The following is a 26532-nucleotide window of genomic DNA, read 5'->3' as shown; positions in this document are numbered from 1 at the left end:
GTGGAAACTGAAAGAGCTTTTAAAAATCAATATAATGTTAGGTTGTACAAGGTGCTGAAATACAAGAAATTGCTCTTAAAGAAACAGCTGGAGAGCTGGGTCAGAGTGCATTAGGTCAAGATTTCTTTATGAATTGAATGAGGAGGAGGTGACCATAAAGGCATCACACAGCTGGGAAAGAAAGCTGCAGAGCAGATAATAACCTGCCAAATACAGATGGCATCATGACAGCAACGAAGCAATCTTCCAGGAGGGCAGAGGCTGGCCATGGGATTCTCTTAAGATTTCTTTTTTGTACTCCTAGGACCTACTGCAAAAACATTTACTTCCTAGAACATCCCCACAAGGAATGTGATTAATTCTCTTGATCTTTAAAAATAAATAAATGAAAGATTCACTTAAGGCCTTAGTCTTTTCCACATGTAACTGGGAGTGTTAGAAATTAGCGTCATGCAGAAAAATCTCCGTAACAGTTTGTTTTGATACCCATTCTAACTCTATATTTTGATATTTGGAAGTATTTCTGAAAGAAAGAGATTTGTAAAAGTTATTTGAGCATTTTTTGGCAGGAAAAATACTTTTTAAGAAAAATTATAAGTAATTTACATACTCGCCTATAAAGAATGTATGAAACATTCTGGCACGTTCCACTTTTTCTCTAAGGAAATAATTCTGAAACTTTGTTGCATGAGGAAAAGTGTCTGGATTTTCCTGGTCTTTCTTTTGCTTCTCACATTGAACTTATTCTCCATGGTCTAGACTGTGATAGAATGCAAAATTATTTTTTCAGAAGCCTTGTTAACTAAGTATTAGTCTAATCAAATATTGACTCAAGACATAATCTTTAATTAATGAATTTTCATTTGCTCATTCCAGAAATGGTGGACTTCTCCAAACCTGAATATACTCTCTGCAGACACTTCAAGGGAATTAATATTTTTCTAGTCTAAAAAGCAATTCCCATTTCTAATCACCAAAGTGCTTCCTTTGTAATGCTGTTAATCATTTCACAACAATAATCACTAGAGATAATCGATATTGACATAGTATTGGCTATATTCTTGCCTGATTTAATATGGCTTACAAAGGCACTACCAACTTTAGCTTTGGTTATGCCATGGTGCAGAAAATAATAAACCTTGCAGTTAAAACCAAAAAAAAAATCTGTGCTTTGCATCACTGCTGACTTGGATCCTGACCATAATAGCTAGAGGAAGGAAGGATCTGGGTAACTTCTCAGAAATAATGGGAACACTAGAGCCATCCATTTGCCCTTTGAGGACTTCTCAGGGAATCCTGGGCCTTGCAAGGGGATGGTCTGGTGACTTGCTTGGGGCATATACCTTAATCACCTATGTATATGCTCCCCCCCTAAGCCATGGAGGTATCCCAGGCTACTTTGAGTTAGTAAGAAATTTTTTTTTTACCTGAACCACATTTGCAGGTTGTCCTAGAATCCAGAAACATCCCCAAACTAGCACTTAGACAGTGGTGTCTTCAGGCTTGGCTATATCTTTCCTGAGCATCAGGCTCAGCCCGTCCAAGAGTCCAAAAATGAGCCCAATAAGGCATCTCCAGGTCCTGATTGTCAAAGCATAGTTGGTTGACCACCAGCAATTAGATTTAGAGACTAGGAACTCATATTCCAGCATGTATAGGAAGAATCCTTCAGATCCTGTTGTGAAGTATTTAACTTAGCACTTGCAAAGAAGAGGATGGGGACAGAGTATCAGCCCCAGGTTCATTTCTTCTCAGCCATTCTTAGCTTGCTTGTGGCACGATTGGTCCTTGGAGCAGGGAATCCCATCTGGAGATTATATTCAGATACATTCATTCTAGGCACCTCCTCCTGGTCAGTAGCCTGTACTGCAGCTTCTACAATGGGAGACTTAAACAAAATATTTTAGGTTATTTCACTATCTGTGTTTGTACAGCTACCAGATCGCAGAAAAGATAATGGCATGCAGAAAAGCAGGAAATAAGGAAAGCCCCGTTTCAACATGGAGAATTCTTTTGACACATAATACTTTTTATGTAATTTAATTTGTATATCTTGATCATATTGTTGTTCAAATTATATCAACTCCTGTTCTCAATTATTGTTTAATGATCTGTAAATGTCTTCGAAATCATTTTGGCACAAAACATTTCGAAACAATGAACAATACTTCAGAACTGGATAGACTTTTAATTTCACAAAATGGAACTATTGTCAATTTCTAGACTTTTACATAAACTCTTCTGAGTTTTCCATACTCTAATGAAGATTAGACATCCTGTTTTCAAGTCACAGTTCTTTTCTTGACCTCTTCTTTGATGTGGATCAAGTCATTCAACCTTCTATATGTTTGTTTCTTCATCTCTAAAATGAGGGTAATCGTTTTGACCTTTTGCACTGGGGTTTTGCTCTGCTGTGAAGAAAAGACATTAATGCCTGCAAAGTGCCCTGGGATCTATGCATGAAAGTCCAGCGATGGAAGGAGTTATTCTATTTCAGAGAGGAAAAAGCAGATAGATACACTTGCGTAAATTCATTTCACATGTGTGTTCTGCTTCAGTGAAGGTGAATGAGAGTGGTTACTGGAGTGGGATGCTGTTTGCAGGCTTGTTCTGACCTGGAAGCAATAATATTGGGAGTATTGCTATTCAGAACACATGGAGACTCACTGCCCTGATCAATTTCCCTTTTTATTCATAGCTGAATTCCACTTGCAATGCATGTGCCAAGCATTCTTGTTGGCAGGTAGGGAAATAAAGATTGCTTAATTTGTGCTTTTAAAATGAACCTGAGAAAAAAATTAAGTCCTGCATATTTCATAAATGTATTTAAGCCAGTATATTTCCAAAAGCCTTATTTCGCTTGTCGCTGAGAGACAATAAAAAGCATTGTGAAAGCTGCAGAAGATACGTGAGAACTACTTTTCCTTCTTTACCTTGACCTCTGTGACAGTCCTTTATCACATTGCTTCTGATCTGGGCAAAGACCATGTCAGGTACCCTGCATTCAGGACTGTGAAGACCATCTGCTATGCCATTTCCCCTAAATTCTTTTTACAAATACAAGGACATGAACTAGATGTCCCTATTTCCCTCTAGAAAATACTAGATGTCTAGTCTTTTACCCTATTTCCTGATTGAGTTCTGTTTTGGATAATATTAATACCCAACAGCAAGCTTCAAATAAACTTTATCAAAGAAAAGTTTGACAACAAATCGTGCTTTAATCCAAAATTTATTATTTTCTTCAGTAGTGACATATGATCTTGGATTCCCAAAAATTACAAATATTTCCATTAAACATTATAAATTATTCAAGACAAGGGTGAGGAATATACCCAACATGCTTCCTTTTTCTGTCATTTCCTTTAGAGAAGGCTCCACCCACAGATCTTGTAAAACCGTCCAGATGAAAACTAATCAAACATTCTGTTTTCAAGAAGAATATGAGTCAAATGCTCTTAATGGCTCCCCATTGCCAATTAAATCACGGGCTTCTCGTTCATCCTGTTCCTTGTTCAGTTCCATAAAATGTAACTGTTAATCTTACCTGTAAATTGATAATAGCTCATACTCATTGAGCATTTGCTGTATATCAGGTGCTGTATATCAGGTGTTTTACCTTTCCCAACTCAAATAATAATCCCAAGAACTCTACAAGGTAAATCCTGATAGTTTTCCAAATTACAAATGTAAATGAAGTTAGGGAAGACTGAGTAACTTTCTTAAAGTATCAGAGCTAGTGTTACCGAATCCAAGCTTGTACTGCTCGCCCCATGACAGGTCAATAAATCGAGAATTGTTGGGACAAGGAATAGTGATTTATTTGAAAAGCCAGCAGACCAGAAGATAGTGGTCTAGTGTCCCAAAGAACGATCTTGCCCGGGTTTGGGTGCTAGTTTTTTTACAGAACAAAGAGGGGGAGGTGAGGAGGTAAAGTTAAAAAGGCGATAAATTGTTGCAAATTTCTCCTGGCTCCTGCCAGACTCTGGAAGGGATGTATTAATTTCTTCTTTCCTGCAGCCATTCACAGGTGGGCCTGGTCAGGATGTTTCCTGTGAGCTTAAACAAAGGTATTTTAGCTTGACACTGAAGCATGGGAGGCAGGATTCCTGGACATGGGTCATTTGATATTTTAAGCTATAGGCAATGTCCCTTTAGTGATTAACTTGTAGCAAACACAATAGAATACAAAGGTTAAAGTAAAAGAAATGGGAGGAATTCCCTGGCGGTCCAGTGGTTAAGACTTGGGCTTTCACTGCTGTGGGCTGGGGATCAATCCCTGGTCAGGGAACTAAGATCCCACATGCTGCAGTGTGGCCAAAAAAATAAGTAAAAGAAATGGATCCAATATGGAGTCAAATTTGTTCTTCCCTATTACACTAGTGAGTGACATAGACAAGATACAAATGCAGGTCTGATTTCAGAATCCTTGTCTTAACCCCTACAGGGTGTTGTCTACCATCCAAACACCTCTGGAAACCAGACACTGTTTTAGTCCCTGTATTGATAGGTGCTACTTTCTGTCTTCCTTACTTCCCCTCACAGTCAGTTTCAAACTCTCACCTGCTCTAACGCATTCACTCTGAGTTCCTACAGCTATGCAACTTATTACTGAGCTTCTGTATTTCTTTGTAAATGCGTGAGGTAACAGTTTTTCCTTGTCTGGATCTGATCTCATTAAGAGCTGACCTACTATATACCCACAAAAAACTTTTGTTTTTGTCCAAATGTTTTTGGTTTTTTTTTTAATTTTATTTATTTATTTATTTATTTATTTATTTATTTATTTATTTATTTATGGCTGTGTTGGGTCTTCGTTTCTGTGTGAGGGCTTTCTCTAGTTGCGGCAAGTGGGGGCCACTCTTCATCGCGGTGTGCGGGCCTCTCACTATCACAGCCTCTCTTGTTGCAGAGCACAGGCTCCAGACGCGCAGGCTCAGCAATTGTGGCTCACGGGCTTAGTCGCTCCACGGCATGTGGGATCTTCCCAGACCAGGGCTCGAACCCGCGTCCCCTGCATTGGCAGGCAGACTCTCAACCACTGCGCCACCAGGGAAGCCCTGTCCAAATGTTTTTGATCTTTAAATTGAGTAATATTACTGATAATTATAATGTGCCATTGCTTAAATAAATGAATTTTTATCAGAAAAGGGGAAGAAAAATAGAAACTTGGGAAAATCCAAACTAAACGATCTGGCTGGCAAAATTTAACCTCTGGATTCTTGGAAATCCTCCTTAACTGTCCAGTATCAAACAATCCTCTTTTCATTAGACAAATCAGCTCCTGGAAGGGTCTTTTATAACAGGCATGGTCCCCTTGAAGTAACCTGTTACAGAAATATTGTATTTGCAATTAACATTTTGCTGTAGTTTTGTGGAGGGGCATTGAAAACTCCTATTATAATTGTGGATTTAACTTTTCTCCTTGTAGTTTTATCCATTTTTTCTTTGTGTATTTTGAAGCTATGTTATTAGGTGCATAAACATTTAGGCTTATTTGTTAACCTGATTAATTTACTTTATCGTATGATGAAATACACTTTCTTATTCCTAGCAATATATCTTTGCTCTAAAATTTATTCTGTTTCATAGTGATAGAGCCCCTCCATCTTTGTTTTTTTTTTGACATCTTTATTGGAGTAAAATTGCTTTACAATGGTGTGTTAGTTTCTGCTCTATAACAAAGTGAATCAGCTATACATATACATATATCTCTATATCTCTTCCCTCTTTCATCTCCCTCCCACTCTCCCTATCCAACCCCTCTAGGTGGACACAAAGTACCGAGCTGATCTCCCTGTGCTACGTGCCTGCTTCCCACTAGCTGTCTGTTTTACACTTGGTAGTGTATATATGTCCATGCCGCTCTCTCACGTCATCCCAGCTTACCCTCCCACCCCCATGTCCTCAAATCCATTCTCTACATCTGCCTCTTTATTCCTGTCCTTCCCCTAGGTTCTTCAGAAAAATTTCTTTTTGTTTTTCTAGATTCCATATATATGTGTTAGCATACGGTATTTGTTTTTCTCTTTCTGACTTACTTCACTCTGTATGACAGACTCTAGGTTCATCCACCTCACTACAAATAATTCAATTTCATTTCCTTTTATGGCTGAGTAATATTCCATTGTATATATGCGCCACATCTTCTTTATCCATTCATCTGTCGATGGACACTTAGGTTGTTTCCATGTCCTGGCTATTGTAAATAGAGCTGCAATGAACATTGTGGTACATGACTCTTTTTGAATTATAGTTTTCTCACGGTATATGCCCAGTACTGGGATTGCTGGGTCATATGGTAGTTCTATTTTTAGTTTTTTAAGGAACCTCCATGCTGTTCTCCATAGTGGCTGTATGAATTTACATTCCCACCAAAAGTGCAAGAGAGTTCCATTTTCTCCACACCCTCTCCAACATTTATTGTTTGTAGATTTTTTGATGATGGCCATTCTGACTGGTGTGAGGTGATACCTCATTGTAGTTTTGATTTGCATTTCTCTAATGATTAGTGATGTTGAGCATCCTTTCATGTGTATGTTGCCAATCTGTATATCTTCTATGGAGAAATGTCTGTTTAGGTCTTCCGCACATTTTTGGATTAGTTGTTTGTTTTTTTGATATTAGGCAGGCTACATGAACTGCTTGTATATTTTGGAGATTAATGCTTTGTCAGTTGCTTCGTTTGCAAATATTTTCTCCCATTCTGATGGTTGTCTTTTCATCTTGTTTATGGTTTCCTTTGCTGTGCAAAAGCTTTTAAGTTTCATTAAGTCCCGTTTGTTTATTTTTGTTTTTATTTCCATTTCTCTAGGACTTGGGTCAAAAAGGATCTTGCTGTGATTTATGTCATAGAGTGTTCTGCCTATGTTTTCCTCTAAGAGTTTTAGAGTGTCTGGCCTTACATTTAGGTCTTTAATCCATTTTGAGTTTACTTTTGTGTATGGTGTTAGGAAGTGTTCTAATTTCATTCTTTTACATATAGCTGTCCAGTATTCCCAGCACCACTTATTGAAGAGGCTGTCTTTTCTCCATTGTATATTCTTGCCTCCTTTATCAAAGATAAGGTGACCATATGTGTATGGGTTTATCTCTGGGCTTTCTATCCTGTTCCATTGATCTATATTTCTGTTTTTGTGCCAGTACCATAGTGTCTTGATTACTGTAGCTTTGTAGTATAGTCTGAAGTCCGGGAGCCTGATTCCTCCAGCTCCATTTTTCTTTCTCAAGATTGATTTGGCTATTCGGAATCTTTTGTGTTTTCATACAAATTGTGAAATTTTTTGTTCTAGTTCTGTGAAAAATACTATTGGTAGTTTGATAGGGATTGCATTGAATCTGTAAGTTGCTTTGGGTAGTAGAGTCAGTTTCACAATGTTCATTCTTCCAACCCAAGAACATGATATATCTCTCCATCTGTTTGTATCATCTCTAAGTTTTTTTTTCAGTGTCTTCCAGTTTTATGCACACAGGTCTTTTGTCTCCTTATATAGGTTTATTCCTAAGTATTTTATTCTTTTTGTTGCAGTGGTAAATTGGAGTATTTCCTTAATTTCTCTTTCAGATTTTTCATCATTAGTGTGTATAAATGCAAGAGATTTCTGTGCATTAATTTTGTATCCTGCTACTTTACTAAATTCATTGATTAACTTTAGTAGTTTTATGGTAGCATCATTAGGATTCTCTAAGTATACTATCATGTGATCTGCAAACAGTGACAGTTTTACCTCCTCTTTTCCTATTTGGATTCCTTTTATTTCTTTTTCTTCTCTAATTGCTGTGACTAAAACTTCCAAAGCTATGTTGAATAATAGTGGCGAGATAGAGCAACCTTGCCTTGTTCCTGATCTTAGTGGAAATGGTTTCAGTGTTTCACCATTGAGAACGACGTTGGCTGTGGGTTTGTCATATATGGCCTTTATTATGTTGAGGTAAGTTCCCTCTATGCCTACGTTCTGGAGGGTTTTTATCATAACTGGGTGTTGAATTTTGTCGAAAGCTTTTTCTGCATCTATTGAGATGATCACATGGTTTTTCTCCTTCAGTTTTTTAATATGGTGTAGCACATTGATTGATTTGCATATATTGAAGAATCCTTGTATTCCTGGGATAAACCCCACTTGATATAGTGTATGATCCTTTTTATGTGCTGTTGGATTCTGTTTGCTAGTATTTTGGTGAGGATTTTCACAACTATGTTCAGCATTGATATTGGCCTGTCGTTTTCTTGTGACATCATTGTCTGGTTTTTGTATCAGGGTGATGGTGGCCTCATAGAATGAGTTTGGAAGTGTTCCTCCCTCTCCTATATTTTGGAAGAGTTTGAGGATAGGTGTTCACTCTTCTTTAAATGTTTGATAGAATTTGCCTGTGAAGCTATCTGGTCCTGGGCTTTTGTTTGTCGGATGATTTTTAATCACAGTCTCAATTTCAGTGATTGTGATTTGTCAGTTTATATTTTCTATTTCTTCCTGGTTCAGTCTTGGAAGTCTGTGCTTTTCTAAGAATTTGTCCATTTCTTCCAGGTTGTCGATTTTATTAGCATACAGTTGCTGGTAGTAATCTCTCATGATCCATTGCATTTCTGCAGTGTCAGTTGTTACTTCTCCTTTTTCATTTCTAGTTCTATTATTTTGAGTCTTCTCCCTTTTTTTCTTGATGAGTCTGGGTAGTAGTTTATCAATTTTGTTTATCTTCTCAAAGAACCAGCATTTAGTTTTATTGATCTTTTCTCTTGTTTCCTTTATTTCTTTTTCATTTATTTCTGATCTGATCATTATGATTTCTTTCCTTCTGCTAACTTTGGGGTTTTTTTGTTAGTCTTTCTCTAAATGCTTTAGGTGTAAGTTTAGGCTGTTTATTTGAGACTTTCCTTGTTTCTTGAGGTAGGATTCTATTGCTATAAACTTCCCTCTAAGAACTGCTTTCGCTGCATCCCATAGGTTTTGGGTCGTCGTTTTTTCATTGTGATTTGTTTCTAGGTGTTTTTTTATTTCCTCTTTGATTTCTTCAGTGATCTCTTGGTTATTTAGTAGTGTATTGTTTAGCGTCCATGTGTTTGTATTTTTTACAGGTTTTTTTCCTGTAACTGATATGTAGTCTCATAGCGTTGTGGTCAGAAAAGATTCTTGATAAGACTTCAATTTTCTTAAATTTCCCAAGACCTGATTTGTGATTGAAGATATGATCTATCCTGGAGAATATTCCATGAGCACTTGAAAAGAATGTGTATTCTATTGTTTTTGGATAGAATGTCCTGTAAATATCAATTAAGTCCATTTTATTTAATGTATCATTTAAAGCTTGTGTTTCTTTCTTTATTTTCGTTTTGGATGATCTGTCCATTGGTGAAATTGGGGTGTTAAAGTCCCTTACTATGATTGTGTTACTGTCGATTTCCCCTTTTATGGCTGTTAGCATTTGCCTTATGTATTGAGGTGCTCCTATGTTGGGTGCATAAATATTTACAGTTGTTATATCTTCTTCTTGGATTGATCCCTTGATCATTATGTAGTGTCCTTCTTTGTGTCTTGTAATAGTCTTTATTTTAGTCTATTTTTTCTGATATGAGAATTGCTACTCCAGCTTTGTTTTGATTTCCATTTTCATTTAATATCTTTTTCCATCCCCTCACTTTCAGTCTGTATGTGTCCCTAGGTCTGAAGTGGGTCTCTTGTAGACCGCATATATACAGGTCTTGTTTTTGTATCCATTCAGCCAGTCTATGTCTTTTGCTTGGAGCATTTAATCCATTTACATTTAAGGTAGTTATCGATACATATGTTCCTATTACCATTTTCTTAATTGTTTTGGGTTTGTTACTGTAGGTCTTTTCCTTCTCTTGTGTTTCTTGCCTATAGCAGTTCCTTTAGCATTTGTTGTAAAGTTGGTTTGATGGTGCTGAATTCTCTGAGCTTTTGCTTGTCTATAAAGATTTTGTTTCTCCATGGAATCTGAATGAGATCCTTGCTGGGTTGAGTAATCTTGATTGTAATTTTTTCCCTTTCATCACTTTAAATATGTCCTGCCACTCCCTTCTGGCTTGCAGAGTTTCTGCTGAAAGGTCAGCTGTTAACCTTATGGGAATTCTCTTGTATGTTATTTGTTTCTTTTCCCTTGCTGCTTTTAATATTTTTTCTTTGTATTTAATTTTTGATAGTTTGATTAATATGTGTGTTGGCCTGTTTCTCCTTGGATTTAACCTGTATGGGACGCTCTGTGCTTCCTGGATTTGGTTGACTATTTCCTTTCCCATATTAAGGAAGTTTTCAATTATAGTCTCTTCAAATATTTTCTCAGTCCCTTTCTTTTCCTCTTCTTCTTCTGGGACACCTATAATTCGAATGTTGGTGCATTTAGTGTTGTCCCAGACATCTGTGAGCCCGTCCTCAATTCTTTTCATTCTTTTTTCTTTATTCTGCTCCATGGTAGTTATTTCCACTATTTTATCTTCCAGGTCACTTATCCGTTCTTCTGCCTCAGTTATTCTGCTATTGTTTCCTTCCAGAGAATTTTAAATTTCATTTATTTTGTTGTTCATCATTGTTTGTTTGCTCTTTAGTTCTTCTAGGTCCTTGTTAAACGTTTCTTGTATTTTCTCCATTCTATTTCCAAGATTTTGGATCATCTTTAGTATCATTACTGTGAATTCTTTTTCAGGTCGACTGACTGTTTTCTCTTCATTTATTTGTTCTGGTAGGTTTTTACCTTGCTCTTTCATGTGCTGTGTATTTCTCTGTCTTCTCATTTTGCATAACTTACTGTGTTTGGGGTCTCCTTTTTGCAGGCTACAGGTTCGTAGTTCCCATTGTTTTTGGTGTCTGCTCCCAGTGGGTAAGGTTTTTCAGTGGGTTGTGTAGGCTTCCTGGTGGAGCAGAATGGTACCTGTGTTCTGGTAGATGAGTCTGGACCTTGTCTTTCTGCTGGGGAGGACTGTGTCCGGTGGTGTGTTTTGGCGTGTCTGTGAACTTATTTTGATTTTAGGCAGCCTTTCTGCTAATGGGTAGGGTTGTGTTCCTATCTTGCTAGTTTTTTGGCATAGGGTGTCCAGCACTGGAGCTTGCTGGTCATTGAGTGGAGCTGGGTCTTAGCGTCGAGACGGCGATCACTGGGAGCACTCTCACTGATTGATATTATGTGTAGCCGGGAGGTCTATGGTGGTCCAATGTCCTGAACTGGGCTGTCCCACCTCACACCCGGCCTCACACCCAGCCAGAGCACCAAGACCCTGTCATTCACACAGGTCAGAAGAAAAGCGGGGGGATAAAAAAGAAAGAAAGAAAAAAATAAAATATTTTAAGTTATTAAAATAAAAAATAAGAAAATATTATTAAAACTAAAAAAGTAATAAAGAAAAAAGAGAGAAAGAAGAGAGTTACCAAATCAATAAACAAATCCAGCAAGGGTAACAAGCACTAAAATGTATAGTAAAAAAAGAAAAAAAAAAAAAACACATTGTTTTGGTATTTAAATGGTTGCTGTAGTATATATAGTATATTTCTTTAACTTATCACAGTCTACCTTCAATTGTTATTATATTATTTCATGCATAGAATAAGACCTATCAATATTATATGTCATTTCTCCTCTCTTGGGCTTTAAGCTATCATTGTCAAATATTTTATTTATAAATTTTTTATAAACACCGAAAAACATAGCTATTGTCTTTTTGTAAAACAGTCCAGATATGTTCAAATAATAAAGAATATGTCTTATTCATCATTATAGTTACTATTTCTGGTTTCATTCTATTTTGTAGACACATATATTTACCTGTTAATATTTTCCTTTTCTTCTGTGATATTCTTTATTTCTTATCATGTGGGTGTGCTGCTGTTAAGTTCTTTCAGCTTTTAATATTTGAAATCATCTCTATTTCACCTTTTTTTTTTAAAGGATATTTTCACTGGGTATAGAATTTTATTTTGAAAAGTTTTAAATTTTCTTTTAGAAATTTCAAGTCGTTGCTCCATTGTATTCTCAATTGCTTATTTCGCATGAGAATTCTTCTGCCATCCTAGTATTCATTCTTCTGTACAGAAATATGTCTTTTCTCTCTGGATGCTTTTAACATTTTTCACTTTTTTCCTGGTTTTGAAAAATGTGATTATGTTGAGCCTTGGTGTAGTTGTCTTCATGTTACTTGTGCTTGAGGTTTTGGAGGGTGAGGGTGGGAATCTGTGGATTTATAGTTTTCAGGAAATTTGGAATATTTTCACCCATTATATTTTCAAATATTCCCTCCCCTTTCTTCAGAGACTCCAATCACACAATTGTCCACTGTGTCTTTTCTACTTTTTGAATATATGGTATACAGTTATAACTGTCTTAATGCACTGTCCTGCCAATTCTATCATCTGTGTCAGTTCTGTATTGGTTTTACTTGGTTGACTTCCTCATTTTGGGCTGTGTTTTGTCACTTCTTTGCACGTCTAAAAATCTTTGATTGTATGTTGGATGTCATTAATTTTCCCTTGTTTGTGAATTTTTGTATTTTTATAAATATTCTTGAATTTGGTTCTGAAATGCAGTTATGTTACTTGGAATCAGATTTATACTTTTATTTCTTGATAAAATGATGAAAATCATTTGTTAGGCAAATGTAAAATAGTGCTCAATCTATGGCTAATTATTCTCTAGTGAAGCAAGGCTCCCTGAATTCTCTACTCGGTGTCCCAATAGCTTTTCTAATTTTGTTGGTAAGAACAGGCACTATTCCTGGTTCTATATGAATGCTAGGCATTGTTTCCTTTAGTTATTGCAGATGGTTCTTTCTTGGCCTGGAATTGTTGCCTCACACACATGCACTACTGATCAGTATGCTGAAATTTTGAAGGGCTCCCTCTGCAGATCTCTGGGGGGATTCCTTTGCATAGTCTTGAGCACTCGGCATTGGCCAAGCCAAGACTGTGGCTAGAGGTCTTCTTCCAGTTTTCTGTGTTCCTTAAAAGTATTTTAACTTTGCTGACTTCCTCAACACAGCAATTCTCCATCCCACCCCCCAATCTATCTTAACTTTTCCTGTGTGCTTCCAAAGCATCTTGTGTCCACTCCTGTTAAGAAACTCAATACTATCTTATAAAAGTATCTGTTCATTTGTCTGTCTCCCTTGAGGGAAAAATAGTTGATTTGTACATTTCTATATCCCTAGTACATAGTAGGAGTTAACAGTATTTGCTGTTGGATGAATGAGACCAAATTCTCAATCATTTCTGTAACTCAGATATAGGAGTACAGTATTGGAATCTGAAAGGCTAATGAAAGAAACAGATATACCTGGAAGTTTCAAACAAGATTCCAATAATGAGATTCAAGTATCAGATATTGTGAGTAAATGAATCAGCTTCCTCTCCTAGGCGGTTCAGGTTTTATATACTAGTAATATCAAATATTAAATAAATATATTGTATTTTATGTTCAGAAGTAACTGAGAGTTAAAAAAAAAAAATCCCTCTCCTCTTTACCAAAGTAACCATGGTCTTTCTTTGATGCAGTTGAACTGCATTCTCTGTGGGCTCCTAAATTATGTTGTATGATTTCCAAAAGGTCTTTGCTCATAAGATAAGCCTTAACCCCAAGAACTAGATTATTCTGCACATGGGGGCTGAGGAAATGTGAGTAGAAGAGTAGTAGAAATACGAATTTTTTATAAGCATTTCTGTCTTCTGACCAAGGCTATCCTTTAAGGTTTAGACCTTGTGCTGTTATCAGCTCTAGAGAATTGTTGATCCTTTTTTTTTTTTTCTGATAACACATGGGCCATAATTTTATTTTTTGAAATCTCCTGGTTTTTAAAAGGCTCTGAAGCTTTTGTCAAAAACCGAGTTCAGGTTGACTCTACTCTTCTCCCTGTGGCTGTTTCTAGTTCTGTGAAATGCTTGTTCTTTGTGCTCAGAATATTCTCTTTGAAAGAATACTCTGCCTCCTTCCTTAAATACTTAGCCTGGAAGCAGTTATTTGACTATCATCTCCCCTGAGTATGTTCCCTTTCAAGAAGGAATCTAATGATTGTTAAAGGTCTTGGCACTTGTTCTGTGCGGGGGTGGGGGGCGGCAGGGGAAATAGTCTACTACAATGTTATAATCTCACTTGATAGCTATGTAGTTTTTGCCATTCCTGGAAAACATGTTTTTATACTTGATTTGGGAAATAAAAGCAGATTAAACGGACACACATTTCAGGTAGTTTCAAGTCACTTTATATGGGTTAAAAGAAAGGATAATCTTCAAACATACTCTTAAATCAGGATTAAGACCCAAACTTCAAGATGCTCATTTGATTGTGGCTGTTTCTCAATTTGTTCAATATCATTAGGTGAGCTTAGTGACAGATTCTGAAGTAGAAATCTGAACAGGTAATGAGTAACATCCAATCATGTAAGCCAATTGTTTTAGAGAAAAGATTAATTAAAAGAAGTAGTAACTAAATTTAAATCAAGCAAGGCCAAGCCTCTATCCTGAGTTTAAATCCCCGACCCATTTTTTTCCACCTGGATACAATATAGAAATTTGAATTGGATAAATATCTCCACCAGAAAAAAAATGAGTTAAGAATTGCATTTAGAGCTTTGAACTAAATCTTTTCACAATAACAGGTGTTCTTTACTGAAATAAGCTCATTTTACCCAGTGTATTTAATCACACCAATTTTCAGGAATGAGAGTAAATATGTTTTATAAGTGAGAGGGCTGGGGACAGTGCATGGAGGAAAGTGCATCCCATAACTTCCTCTCCCTTTATACACATTTATATATTGCACATTTTCCCCATTTATGTTTTCACAGGCACACAGATGATTGCAAATACATACCCAGGGTGGTCCTTGTCAAGACTGGGGTCCAACTTTGCAACACATTTCTGCAGTGACTGTGACAAGCTTTGATAAATAACCCAGTTGACAACTAAATTTATCTTGGAGCAGAGAATAGAATTTATGGAGAAGGTGCTTTTTCTCTCCCTATCCAAAAATTCACCTTTATACCCAGGACAAAGTTTAAAAAGGAAACTTTTGGATGGAAAAAGATATATTACTTATTCATAGTGTCCTTTCTGTTTGTCTTCTTTTGTCCACAGAGACTGAAAGAATTAAAGCAACGTGAATTTGCTAGAAATGTAGCTTCCAAGTCATGGAAAGATGAAAAGAAACAAGAAAAAGCACTTAAGCGACTTCATCAGCTGGCTGAGTTAAGGCAACAGTCTGAATGGTAAGAATTAAAGGTGCCTAAGATGGTTCAAAACTCTCTTCAACTTCTGGGGAAATTTCAGTGATAAATTTACTTGGTTCACTATAACAACGTAAACAAATTATAATAAATCAACAGATATATCTGAAGGCAAATGTTCCTAATAGTTAAAAGTCTATAAATTAATGACTTTGACATCTGGGTTTTTTTCTTTCCCAATATTGTTAATGTGTTCTTTAATGAAATGATCCAAGAATGATTCTAATATACTAGCATTTATTCTATCCAAGTGATTTATATGGATCTATATATCTCTTTCTAATTATTTTGAGTTTTGTAATATTAATTTTGAAAACGATAAATAGCAATGCATCTTTTTGGGGAGGAACTAAATCTTCTGTTCATTCTTCTGCACACACCTGAAACTAGAATAAATGGCACTATAATTGTCTGGATGACAAACAAGATGTAATTAATGCAGTTAAATTTACCACATAGTGCCATTTAAGTTGATAATTATAACAAGCATTATACTAATGCATTCTTGTAGCTGAAAAATAGAAGTTTTACATGAGCTTAGAACTGCTGAATGTTTTGAAGTGAGGAGATTGTTACCTGGAACTCAATTACATTTGCAGATTGTGATTTGTGTTCATATGAATCATAATTTAGAACACTAATGTAGCTAATTAATGTAGTTGACAGCATCCTGGTGAATTGTAACAATTATACCTCTGTGCCAGAATTTAAACTCCTATTGTTTAAATGAAAAACAATATACAGGTCTTCCCTGGTGGTGCAGTGGTTAAGAATCCGCCTGCCAACGCAGGGGACACGGATTCAAGCCCTGGTCCAGGAAGATCCCACATGCCGCAGAGTAACTAAGCCCGTGTGCCACAACTACTGAGCCTGTGCTCTAGAGCCCATGAGCCACAACTACTGAGACTGCGTGCCACAACTACTGAAGCCCATTCACCTAGAGCCCATGCCCTGCAACAAGAGAGCCACCGCAATGAGAAGCCTGCACACCACAACGAAGAGTAGTCCCTGCTCACCACAACTAGAGAAAGCCCACATGCAGCAATGAAGGCCCAATGTAGCCATAAATAAATAAATAAATAAATAAATAAATTTATTAAAAAAGAAAAAGAAAAACGATATACAATAAGCTTGGGAGTGAACAACTCAATTATATTAGCATAAAATATTAGACCTCATATTTACTTTTAAGAAAATATTTATTTTTTAGGATCAATTATGAGTAAAGACACAGTATTCAGCCTTCAAATATTCATGTATTTGCACCACTGTCTTAGAGTAATTTAATTTGCTTATAAAAATACAAGAAAAGATAATCATATTAAAAATAAGTGAGAAATTTGGTAAAAAGAAAAAATAAAGGTTGGAAGACCATGTGTCCAGAGGTGAGGTTAATACAAAAATGCATGCTCTTAGGGAGCATACGATCATAGAAACAGGACACATAACTGGTACCAAACTTTTTACTTGCCAACACAATGAGGATCTTAAAATATGTTATTCAAACACATTGTCAATAAGATATCAGACAGCCCTTGTCAAAACAGGACTTAGAAGGAAAAGTCTAATGGTTATTAGGTGGCATGCAGGAGAAAATTGAGGGAAGATGTTAATTCCCAGGTGATTAATTATGAGATACAAAAAACCTGAAAAAACAAGACAAGCCTCACTATAGAGATACACCCGTTAGATAGGTTCTTTAAGGCCACACAACAGAAGATCTGAGTAGCCTTAATGTAATTTTGATTCTTCTGTTACTCTGCAAGTTGTCACACTTTGGCATTTCTCCTTACTCATTCTGTATTTTCTTTTGGAAGAAATAGACAAAAGATCAGAGGAGCCTTGATGATGATGATAGTGATGGTGGTGATGCTTTCATTTAGAAGTTCTAAGTTTGTAGATCTACCCATGAAGTGTCTTCCAAAGTAAAAGAAATTAAAAGATATACTCTACTGGGGTTGAGCTGCCCTTTAAAAATCTTATCAATTAAACAGACACAAACCTAGCCATATCCTCTATAGAGTAGGTAGGCTCTCTAGGACCCAATCTGATCATATTGTTAGGGAAATGATGGGTATTCAGCTTTCCAGATACATAACTTGGAACTAGGCAAATTATTTCGTTCATTTTCTATTACCCTCCATCTGCCCTCCAGGCAATTGTTCTCTCTGATTAAGTAACCTCATGGCCTAAGGGAAGTCACTTAATAGCATTATTAAATATTTTCACTTTGGCAGCTGAATTGACAAGTGAAAAAAAAATCACCTGGGTTACTTCTCCCTTGGAAAACCTTTGTCCTTTATTCTCATAATGAGGGCTTCTGAGTAAGATGCTACAGATAACAAGAAGGTTCTTCCATGGCCCTGTGGAGAAGAGAGGTGAATTTGCTGGTAGTAAGAATATTTGAATCAGACTGATGAAAAAAATGGTGGCAGAAAACTGTTAATGGATCTTGAAAAGGGCAGTCAACCTTGGTCAGCTTTTGGGTAGATCAACCCAACATGGTTCCTCAGCAAAACTAGTTCTTTTATTGGGGGAGGAGAGAGATTCACTCTGTTTGTAAACTTCTACTATGTGTAAGTCTAAGTGTAGTGCATCTTGATATGGACATGTTTTCAAATTTTAAAAATTGTAGGACCATTGATTCTGAGAATATAAAGTTCTTTACATAAGAGCTGGATAATGTGGGACATTAGGAAATTACATCACTTAAAGAAATCATGTTATTTTGATGTGCTTTGTTTCCTGTTTGGAAAGTGTACTTCTTGAACAGGAGAGAATTAAATTGTGCATATGCTGAGTTACCAAGAACTAGAAGTTGGGGGGAACTATTGGGGTGGATAATCCATTAATAAGAACTAAAGGGCTAACTAATGTCATTTTAAAATTATAAATAAAAATAATTATGTAAAAAATACAGAAATAAACTAAATGTTCTAGAGGAGACAGTGAAATCATAAATGAGGGTATGACTATAAAGATTAAACCTTTAACTATGTCATAAGGCATAAACTTGAATTAAAATAATAGAATTTTAAATACCACAAAGATAGAAAACTAGGATTTTAAAAAATAATAAAAGTAAATTAGATTTAAAACAGGGGTAGGGCCTTCCCTGGCGGTCCAGTGGTTAAAACTTCTCAATTCCAATGCAGGGGGCTCGGGTTTGATCCCTGGTCAGGGAACTAAGATCCCTCATGCCTTGCGGTGTGGCCAAAAAAAAAAAAAAAATTAAGATAGGGGAAATTAAAGTTTACAGAGCAATGAGGTAAAAGTTTGAAACATAAAAATAAGAGGTATAAAATATTAATAATGAGTATAAAATGTTAAACTTATGAAAAAATATAATCATAAGTGTATATTCAGTTCTCACTGTAAAGTGAGAACAAGAATAAGGACAAGGAGAGCAAAATGTAATACAAAAACAATAAGAGCAAAGAGGTTTAAAAATATTTGAAAGAATATAAAAGGAAGAAGCTACACATATTAGAAAGATAAATGGTAGAAGGAAACAGCAATACAGGAAAGAATGTTTAGACTAACATAAATCAAAGCAAGAAAATGCACAAAGCAGTGCCAGAATAATAAGCAAAAATATTATATTATTAAGGAAAAAAATGGAATATAAAAATAGTCAAATATCTGCATCATAATGGAATCAGAAGGGGTAGAGTGATGATATACATACACCAGACTTTTGAAATAATTTTTGCTAAGTGTAGTGCAGATAATATCAGATTGAAATTCCTAGAGAAGGTAACTTAATACAGATGTATTACTCCTACTTACTCCAAAGTAATGGAAAATATGGAAAAGAATCTTTTTGGCACTGAGGCAAAATTCAGTGCTGCAGATGTTTCTAAACCTCATCCTTCTATCCCCAGGCTACAGGCACCTTTTCAAAAGACCAGTAACTATAGTAAACCTCTATGCTTCCTATTTCTCTTTATGTTTGAAAGAAATAACCAGTATTCTGTATACCATCTTAGAGTATTTCCATTTCTCATATTAAATATGCCTAAACACCCTCTCTAAAGAATGTAAAAAATGATTCAAAAAAGAAGATTAATGTGATAAATAAGAGAAAAGCTTTCATTATGAAATAGTTACTGTAAGGAGCAGACACTTTAAAATTTTTTCTGAAATTAGTTTTCCACAAGATTCAAAGGAACACAACAGCTCTAAAGCTACAGACATTATTAGTTCATGGAGAGAGGACAATCTGAAATTATTAAGGACTGGTGGCTAAAATTATTGTTTGTAAATTAAAATTTGTATGGGTATAGTGAACAACAGATTGGACACTGTAAAATATTGAATCCATAAAACAGAAATTAAAAACAAAATTTTTTTTCTGAACTAGAACAGAAGACTAAAAATACTAGACTACTAATATAAGTAGTAAGACCAAAAGATATATTCATGAGAGCAAATAAACTTAACTTATAAAGTCCAGGATAAGAAACTAGGAGAGGGAAGAAGAAATAATCAGAGACGTCAGAAAAGAAAATGTATCTGAGCTGAAGAAAGTTGAATTGAAAGTGCCCAGAAATACTGGCAAAAATTAACCAAAAGAAATCAATTTGTAACTATGGCCTGGTAAAGTGTTTTATATATATATAACACTTATGTGTATATATATATATATATATACATAATTTGTTGTATGTAATAAATATAACAAAATACATTATATATAAATAAAAAGGAAAATTTACAAAACTATATAAATACATGAGCAGATCTGTTTCAATATGAATAAAAGGAGGCTAATTAAATATGTCTCTGTAATAGTAAACATATAAAGACAGTGAAGCAATGTACATGAAATTTGGTGGACAAAAGGAATGTGACACCAGAGTTCTATGACAGTTGGCTGAATAGTTAAGTAAAGGCAATAAGAAAGAATTTCTCAGATGGAGGGCTAGGAAAGGACTCCTCCCCATTAGAATTTAAGCTACATATGGAAAAGATATCAGTTGTTTTAGTACTGTTTACTCAAGCAATAAATGACTGCATAAAAGTGAAGTAAAATTTGAAAATAGAAAAAGGCCAACAAAACACATCCAAGAATGTGAAAAAAAAAAAAAGGAAAAGAAAGCCAACTCAAAGCAAACAAGCAAAGCAGCTCAAAGCAAGCCAGCTCAAACCAAGAAAAAGGAAAAGAAAGCCAACTCAAAATGATGTGATTTGTATTGCTTTCCCTCCAATAAGATTTGTTTTGTCGTAGGGGTCTCACAGATAGAACATTAGAGGCAATTTTAGTCTGAAGAGTTTCATCTCTTGTATGTATGGGTCTTTCCAGTTTTCTGACTGAATTAAGCTCAATAGAATGAATAATCTTTAAAAATCTGTTAAAAGATAAAACATATATGCAAAAAAAAGATAGAAGAAAAGTATTTTGGTGAGTAAGAAGCTAAAAAAAAGGATTTCAGACTAATTGAAGATATTGAGATGGCATGTAAATGTGTATTACTTTCTTATAATTGATCAAATTAATGACAAATCATAAAGAAAGAACTAAGCATCCTGTTTCAAAAGGAAACAAACATGAAAGAATTTTAAGACTGAGGAAACAAAAATTATAGAATGCTAGAACTTTAAACAAAAAAAGCAAATAAAAGAGATAAGTTTATGCTTTGGAAGTGACTTTTAATTCCATTTTATTTTCTATTTAGGTGAAGGCACTGATTGGAGAACTCTTTGCAAAATAATGTTAAATCTGCATTCCAAAGAATTAGTAGGTTCTGGAGGACATAATGTGATGTAAATGCGATAGTTTATTTTCTTTTGCAGCACTAGCATAAGATATTCATCTGCTATTGCTTTTTGCTAATTTCAAAAGAATCCACTTAAGAGATGCATTTTAGAAATTGCCACTATAAAACATAGATATACTGAGTTGTATAAGCATAGTGAAATTGTTACATTACAATAGACATAGTTCATAAATAGTATCAGAACCCATCATCAAACACTATAAAATGTTCACATATAGGTAAGATTTCAAATCTGATGTCTTAATCATTTAAATATTTATTTTATTTACAGTGTTTCTGGAAATGGACCAGCATACAAAGCCCCCAGGGTAGCTATAGAAAAGCAACTCCAGCAAGGAATTTTCCCAGTTAAGAGTGGCAGAAAGGTATCGTGCATGAAGAGTGCTCTTCTCCTTAAAGGAAAGAATCTCTCCAGAAGCATTTCTGATAAACAGCGGTCCACCACACCAAATCAACACCAGTTACAAACGGACAGACGTTTGTTTGGAAATCAGGTACCACAAACATCCTCAAATCTTAGCAATGAAAATCACAGGACAGGAGTGTCATTTTCTTTTTCCAAAAAAGTGCATCTAAAATTAGAATCTTCAGCATCAGTTTTCAGTGAGAACACAGAAGAAACCCACGATTGTAACAAGTCACCCATCTATAAAACAAAACAAACCGCAGAGAAATGCATGTGCTGCAGGTTTGCAAATGAAGATACACACCTCACTAAGGAAAAAGATAGAAACATCTTATCAAGCCATCTGGAAAGTATTTTACACAATACCTTCTCCATAAGTTCTGAAATTTTGCAAGACAAAGATGACTCTGTTGATGAAACACTAGAAGATTCGATTGGCATTCATGCTTCATTCAGTAAATCTAACATTCATCTTTCAGATGTGGATTTTACTCCTTCCAGCAGAGCAAAGGAAACTAGAAATACACTGAAGAACACTTCAGAAAACCCCAATAATCACTCATGCCAAGTAAATGTTTCCTCCAGCCCACCAAACATTTACAAGCACAGTGATGCCAGGATGTTTGAATGTTTGGATGAGCTTCCATCAATAGAGCCAAGTGAACAAAGCAGTACAGTTCATCTGAATCCCAACTCCAGAAAGGAGAAGAAAGAAAAATCATTAGATAAAATAGAAAGAGTTAACAGAAATGTACAAAGTCTTGTAAGAGAGGCATATCCCCGTGATGTGAAGTCCAAACCACTGCCTTATCTCCACGTACAAAGCAAGGATGGCCATACCACTCTCCAATGGCCTACGGAAATGCTTCTCTTTACAAAAACAGAGCCCTGTATCTCTTATGGATGCAACCCATTATATTTTGATTTTAAGCTTTCTCGAAACACAAAGGATAGCCATGATCCAGAGGACTTAAAAACAGAATTGCTGCAAGGGCCCTCAGAAATGAAGACTACAATGGAAAACCAAGTCTCAGGTTTAATTAAAGACCAACAAAAACTGATCCAAGAAGATAATCAGTCTCTGAAACCAAAGATGATGATAGCTAATCCAGATTGGGAAAATTTCCAGAGAAAATATAATTTGGGCTACAACAATTCTGAGCCCAGCGCGAGTGAACATAATTTTAGTGCAAGCGATTTGGAAATGAAAAATCCTGAAGTGCCTGCTTACCTTGATATCTCTCTAAAGAACTGTGTAAGGAAGAATAATAATAGTGATAATGAACTTAAAGAACCTTCAAGGGCCCATTGGCAAAGCTGCCAGAGGGTAATTCTAAGTGATGCAAATGAGGGCCTATCTTTCTCTCCTTGTATCTCTAGGACTAAAAAACATAAACTGATTTCCCGTGATCCTCATTTGGATTTTGAAGATGGGAATAAATTCACCTGGAATTCTAGTCCTTACACAGTAAGGGGCCGCAGTGACCATGGGAAGGACTTCAGTGTAATTTTGAATAGTAACCACATCAGGATGACCAGCAGGGTTTCTGGATGTGGAAAAGCAAGTTACAAGAGAAGTTCTCCAAAGGTGTCTCTGAATACATGTTCTAGCCCTTCAGACACATCCCCTGGCAGTACATCCAGCTTGAGAAGTACTTGTTCAAAGCATAGGTCCAGTGGTCATGGCAGAGGTAATTTGCTCTACTTTTGTAAAAGAGAACACAACTCAGTTGAAAGGCACAAACGGAAACGCCGCAAGCACAGCTGTCTCTTCTTATCTGATGAGCTAACAAAGAGTGATTGCCCACAGTCTGCAACCCAGAGTGACAGGGGCTGCAAGTTGTGGGAATCAGTTAAAAATGAAAAATATTCAAAACATGGTTATGGCCACTGCAGAGAAAAATATAAACTGGGCGAAAATCAACAATTTTCAGGGCCAAAATCCAAGAGAATCACCCATTGTGATTCTAGCTCACGGTTTTCTTGTGCTGGAAACAGTGAAAACCCACCTAATTGCCAGGGACCTCAGCACAGCAGATTGGGCTCTTACTCAAGAGAGAAAATGTATTACTTAAATCAAAGTGAAAGAAGTCAACAGTCTTTGGACAGCCCTCATATTTGTGATCTGGAAAAAGTAAAACCCATGCAATGTAACTCTGGGAATATCAGCTGTCTTCTAAAGAACTGTTCAAGCAGCCCTTCAGAAACCACAGAGCTGAACACTGTAGAAGGAGAGAGGACTCCCCTGACAGCCAAAAGTCTTTTAGAAAGAGTACAAGCCAAGAAATGTCAGGAACAATCAACTCATTTTGAGGTCCCTTCAAACAGCTGTAAAAATGAATCAGAGGCTCCTTCACAAATCCAATGCACAGCGCAATTTACACCACCAGGCTGTAACAGACCTGCATTGCCTTTGTCTGAAAAAATACAGAACACAAGTAGAAGAAGAAAGGATAAAGGCAGTGCAATGCAAAGAACTATTGACAAAGACAAAGTCAAAAATTCCCAGACAAATGATTTTACTGTTTTAGTAGACACTGATTCTGACGATCATCTTTCTAAAGGTATAATTCACGTAGTAGCAGAGTCTCAGTTACCAAACATGAAAAAGTATCCAACAACAAAAGAACAATCAAAATCATTAATTAGTGAAGTGCAACCTTTTATTCAAAGCTGTGACCCAGTACCAAAAGATTTCCCTGGTGCTTTCTCATCTAGTAGATATACTGGTGTTACTGACTCAATAGAGACCAAAGAGGACCAAACAAATCTAGACTTACAGGATGTAAGCATGCATATGAATCAGGTAGAGGGGAATATAAACTCTTACTATGACAGAACTATGCAGAAGCATGACAAAGTAGCAGATGACTTAGAAGTGTGTCATAAATCTCTCTCTCCCCCATTAATTCAACAGCCCATAACATTTTCTCCTGATGAAATAGATAAATATAAGCTCCTACAGCTACAAGCCCAGCAGCATATGCAGAAACAGCTCCTATCAAAGCATCTTCGAGTTGTGCCTGCTGCAGGGCCCACTGCCTTCTCTCCAGCCTCCGCTGTACAGACAGTTCCAGGTCACCAGCAGGCTTCTATCACCACCATCCACCACACGTTCCTGAAGCATTTTGTTTCTGCTTCCATAAATGCCCATAGCAGTCACCTCCCTATAGCTCATCTGCATCCTCTTTCCCAGCCACATTTTAATCCATTCACATTTTCACCTCTGACTCCAACCATCATCCCTGCACACCCCACTTTCTTAGCGGGTCATCCCCTGCACTTGGTCACTGCTACTCCCTGCCACCCATCTCACATAACACTTCAGCCCCTGCCCCCTGCAGCATTTATCCCCACATTGTTTGGCCCTCACTTCAACCCAGCCACAACTTCTATCATCCACTTGAATCCTTTAATTCAACCACTGTTTCAAGGTCAAGATCTTTGCCATCATTCTTGCTCCAGTCAGATGCAACCATTAAATGGAGTGAAAGAGGCCTTAAATATGTCAGCTCACTTGAACTAACAGGTGTTAAAGCCCCTCTTCTGGATAAATAAAACAAATTGTCACTACCTACAAAATGACGTATTTAAAGTGGTCTGATTATTACAAGATTTAAAATAGTGGTACCAATGCCAAATGTGACCAATATAGAAATATGAACTGAATTGCTGATATTGAAATACAAGCATTTTAAGGATTTCTTTTAATTTGCAAAAATAATTGGACAAATTTAAAGTAGTTTGATGGAAAGGTAGAGGGAAACGTGTTAAAGATATTTTTGAATGAGTTCTCACATAATGTTATAAAAAATAGAAAAAAGTTAGGCAGATCATTAATATTGCAAAGAAAATTAAATGAAACATAATACTCTATCTTCTAGGTGTTCGTTGAACGAGTGAACGAATGAATAAATGAATGCATATTTGGTTTTATTTATCAGGTAATAAAAGGTCAGTGAAAGAAAATTATGTGTTAATTGTTCGTATGGTTCACTGTCAACTAACCTTTCAATCAATATAATGTTTCAACCAATATAAACTATATTTTCATAGGAAATAAGAGATGGCAAGAAATTTTATGACTAATTCAGATTGAAACCTACTCCTCAATGCAAAATAGTCTTATGCAGATTGTATGGCTGGGTTTCTGTGGAAGATTGAATTAACTTCATTTCACACACTTCTATGTCAAGAGAATTTTGTAATTGTAAGAATCACCAACATCTAAAATTAATAATGTTTAATTTTTGTATAAGAAAACATATATAAACTATCATTAGTATTTGATAATGCAAAATTAAAAAAATAAAGTATACTCAGAGTAATATTTTGTATATATTGGTCAAACTTTCAAATATTACTGGGGCTAAAATATTAAGTTTTCTTTATTCTCCTACTCAGAAATCTGTGTTCAGCCAACATATGTATAACTGGAGAGGTAAAGCTTTGGAAATGTCAAAAATTTTACATGGTATTTATTGAGAAAAATCTTAAAAGTGTTCAGTGTATTTTGTTCAATTTTACTAGATATTTCTAAAATACCATGAATGATGATGAATAAAATCACCATTCCTATAATTTTGCAAATGATTTTAAACATTCATCCAAAATGTTTTCTGACCCACAGAATTTGCATTTCTTATATCTATATTTCCCAATGACCCTCCAGTTAAGTTTATTATTTTATATTCTTAAAAGAAAGAAAACTTGTGTGGCTGTACATTCCCCATGAGCATGGGTTTCAGAGAAAGTCAAATTAAACAAAAATAGAGGTAATCAGTCATCACCACTGTGTGTATGATGATGTAAACTCCTTTACCACTAGAAGATGAGAAGGATGGCTTATACAGCCTTGGCTTCACAGGAATGAGAGCTGTACTTACTGAAGGCCTACTGTGCACCAAGATAGGTTGAGCACTAGGGCCTCATTATCTCATTTAATCTTCACAAATGTATTGATATTTTGAGATCAGTATTATCATTCCTCTGTACAGATGAGGAAAATGAAGTTGAAAGGTTAAGTTCCTAACACTTGCAAATAGTAGGAAAGGACATCTTTGATGCTGGTGAGGGAGAGATGAAGAGAGAAGAGAGAGAGAGAATAAAGTGAATTAAAAACTTTA

At 35.9% G+C, this 26532-nt stretch overlaps 1 protein-coding gene across 1 annotated transcript in view; it reads left to right on the top strand.

Moving 5' to 3' along the window:
* ZNF804B (zinc finger protein 804B) overlaps positions 1-24932 on the top strand; it is a 518351-nt gene extending 493419 nt beyond the window's left edge. Inside the window, exons 3-4 of the mRNA XM_068549317.1 lie at positions 15072-15202; positions 21272-24932. Coding sequence (XP_068405418.1) covers positions 15072-15202; positions 21272-24932 — 3792 coding nt within the window. The remainder of the gene's footprint in view (positions 1-15071; positions 15203-21271) is intronic.
* Positions 24933-26532: the final 1600 nt, after the last annotated feature.

The sequence above is a fragment of the Eschrichtius robustus genome, chromosome 8 (genome assembly GCF_028021215.1).
Source record: "Eschrichtius robustus isolate mEscRob2 chromosome 8, mEscRob2.pri, whole genome shotgun sequence".
NCBI classification, from domain to species: Eukaryota; Metazoa; Chordata; class Mammalia; order Artiodactyla; family Eschrichtiidae; genus Eschrichtius; species Eschrichtius robustus.
This window is presented reverse-complemented; position numbering and strand designations above follow the sequence as displayed.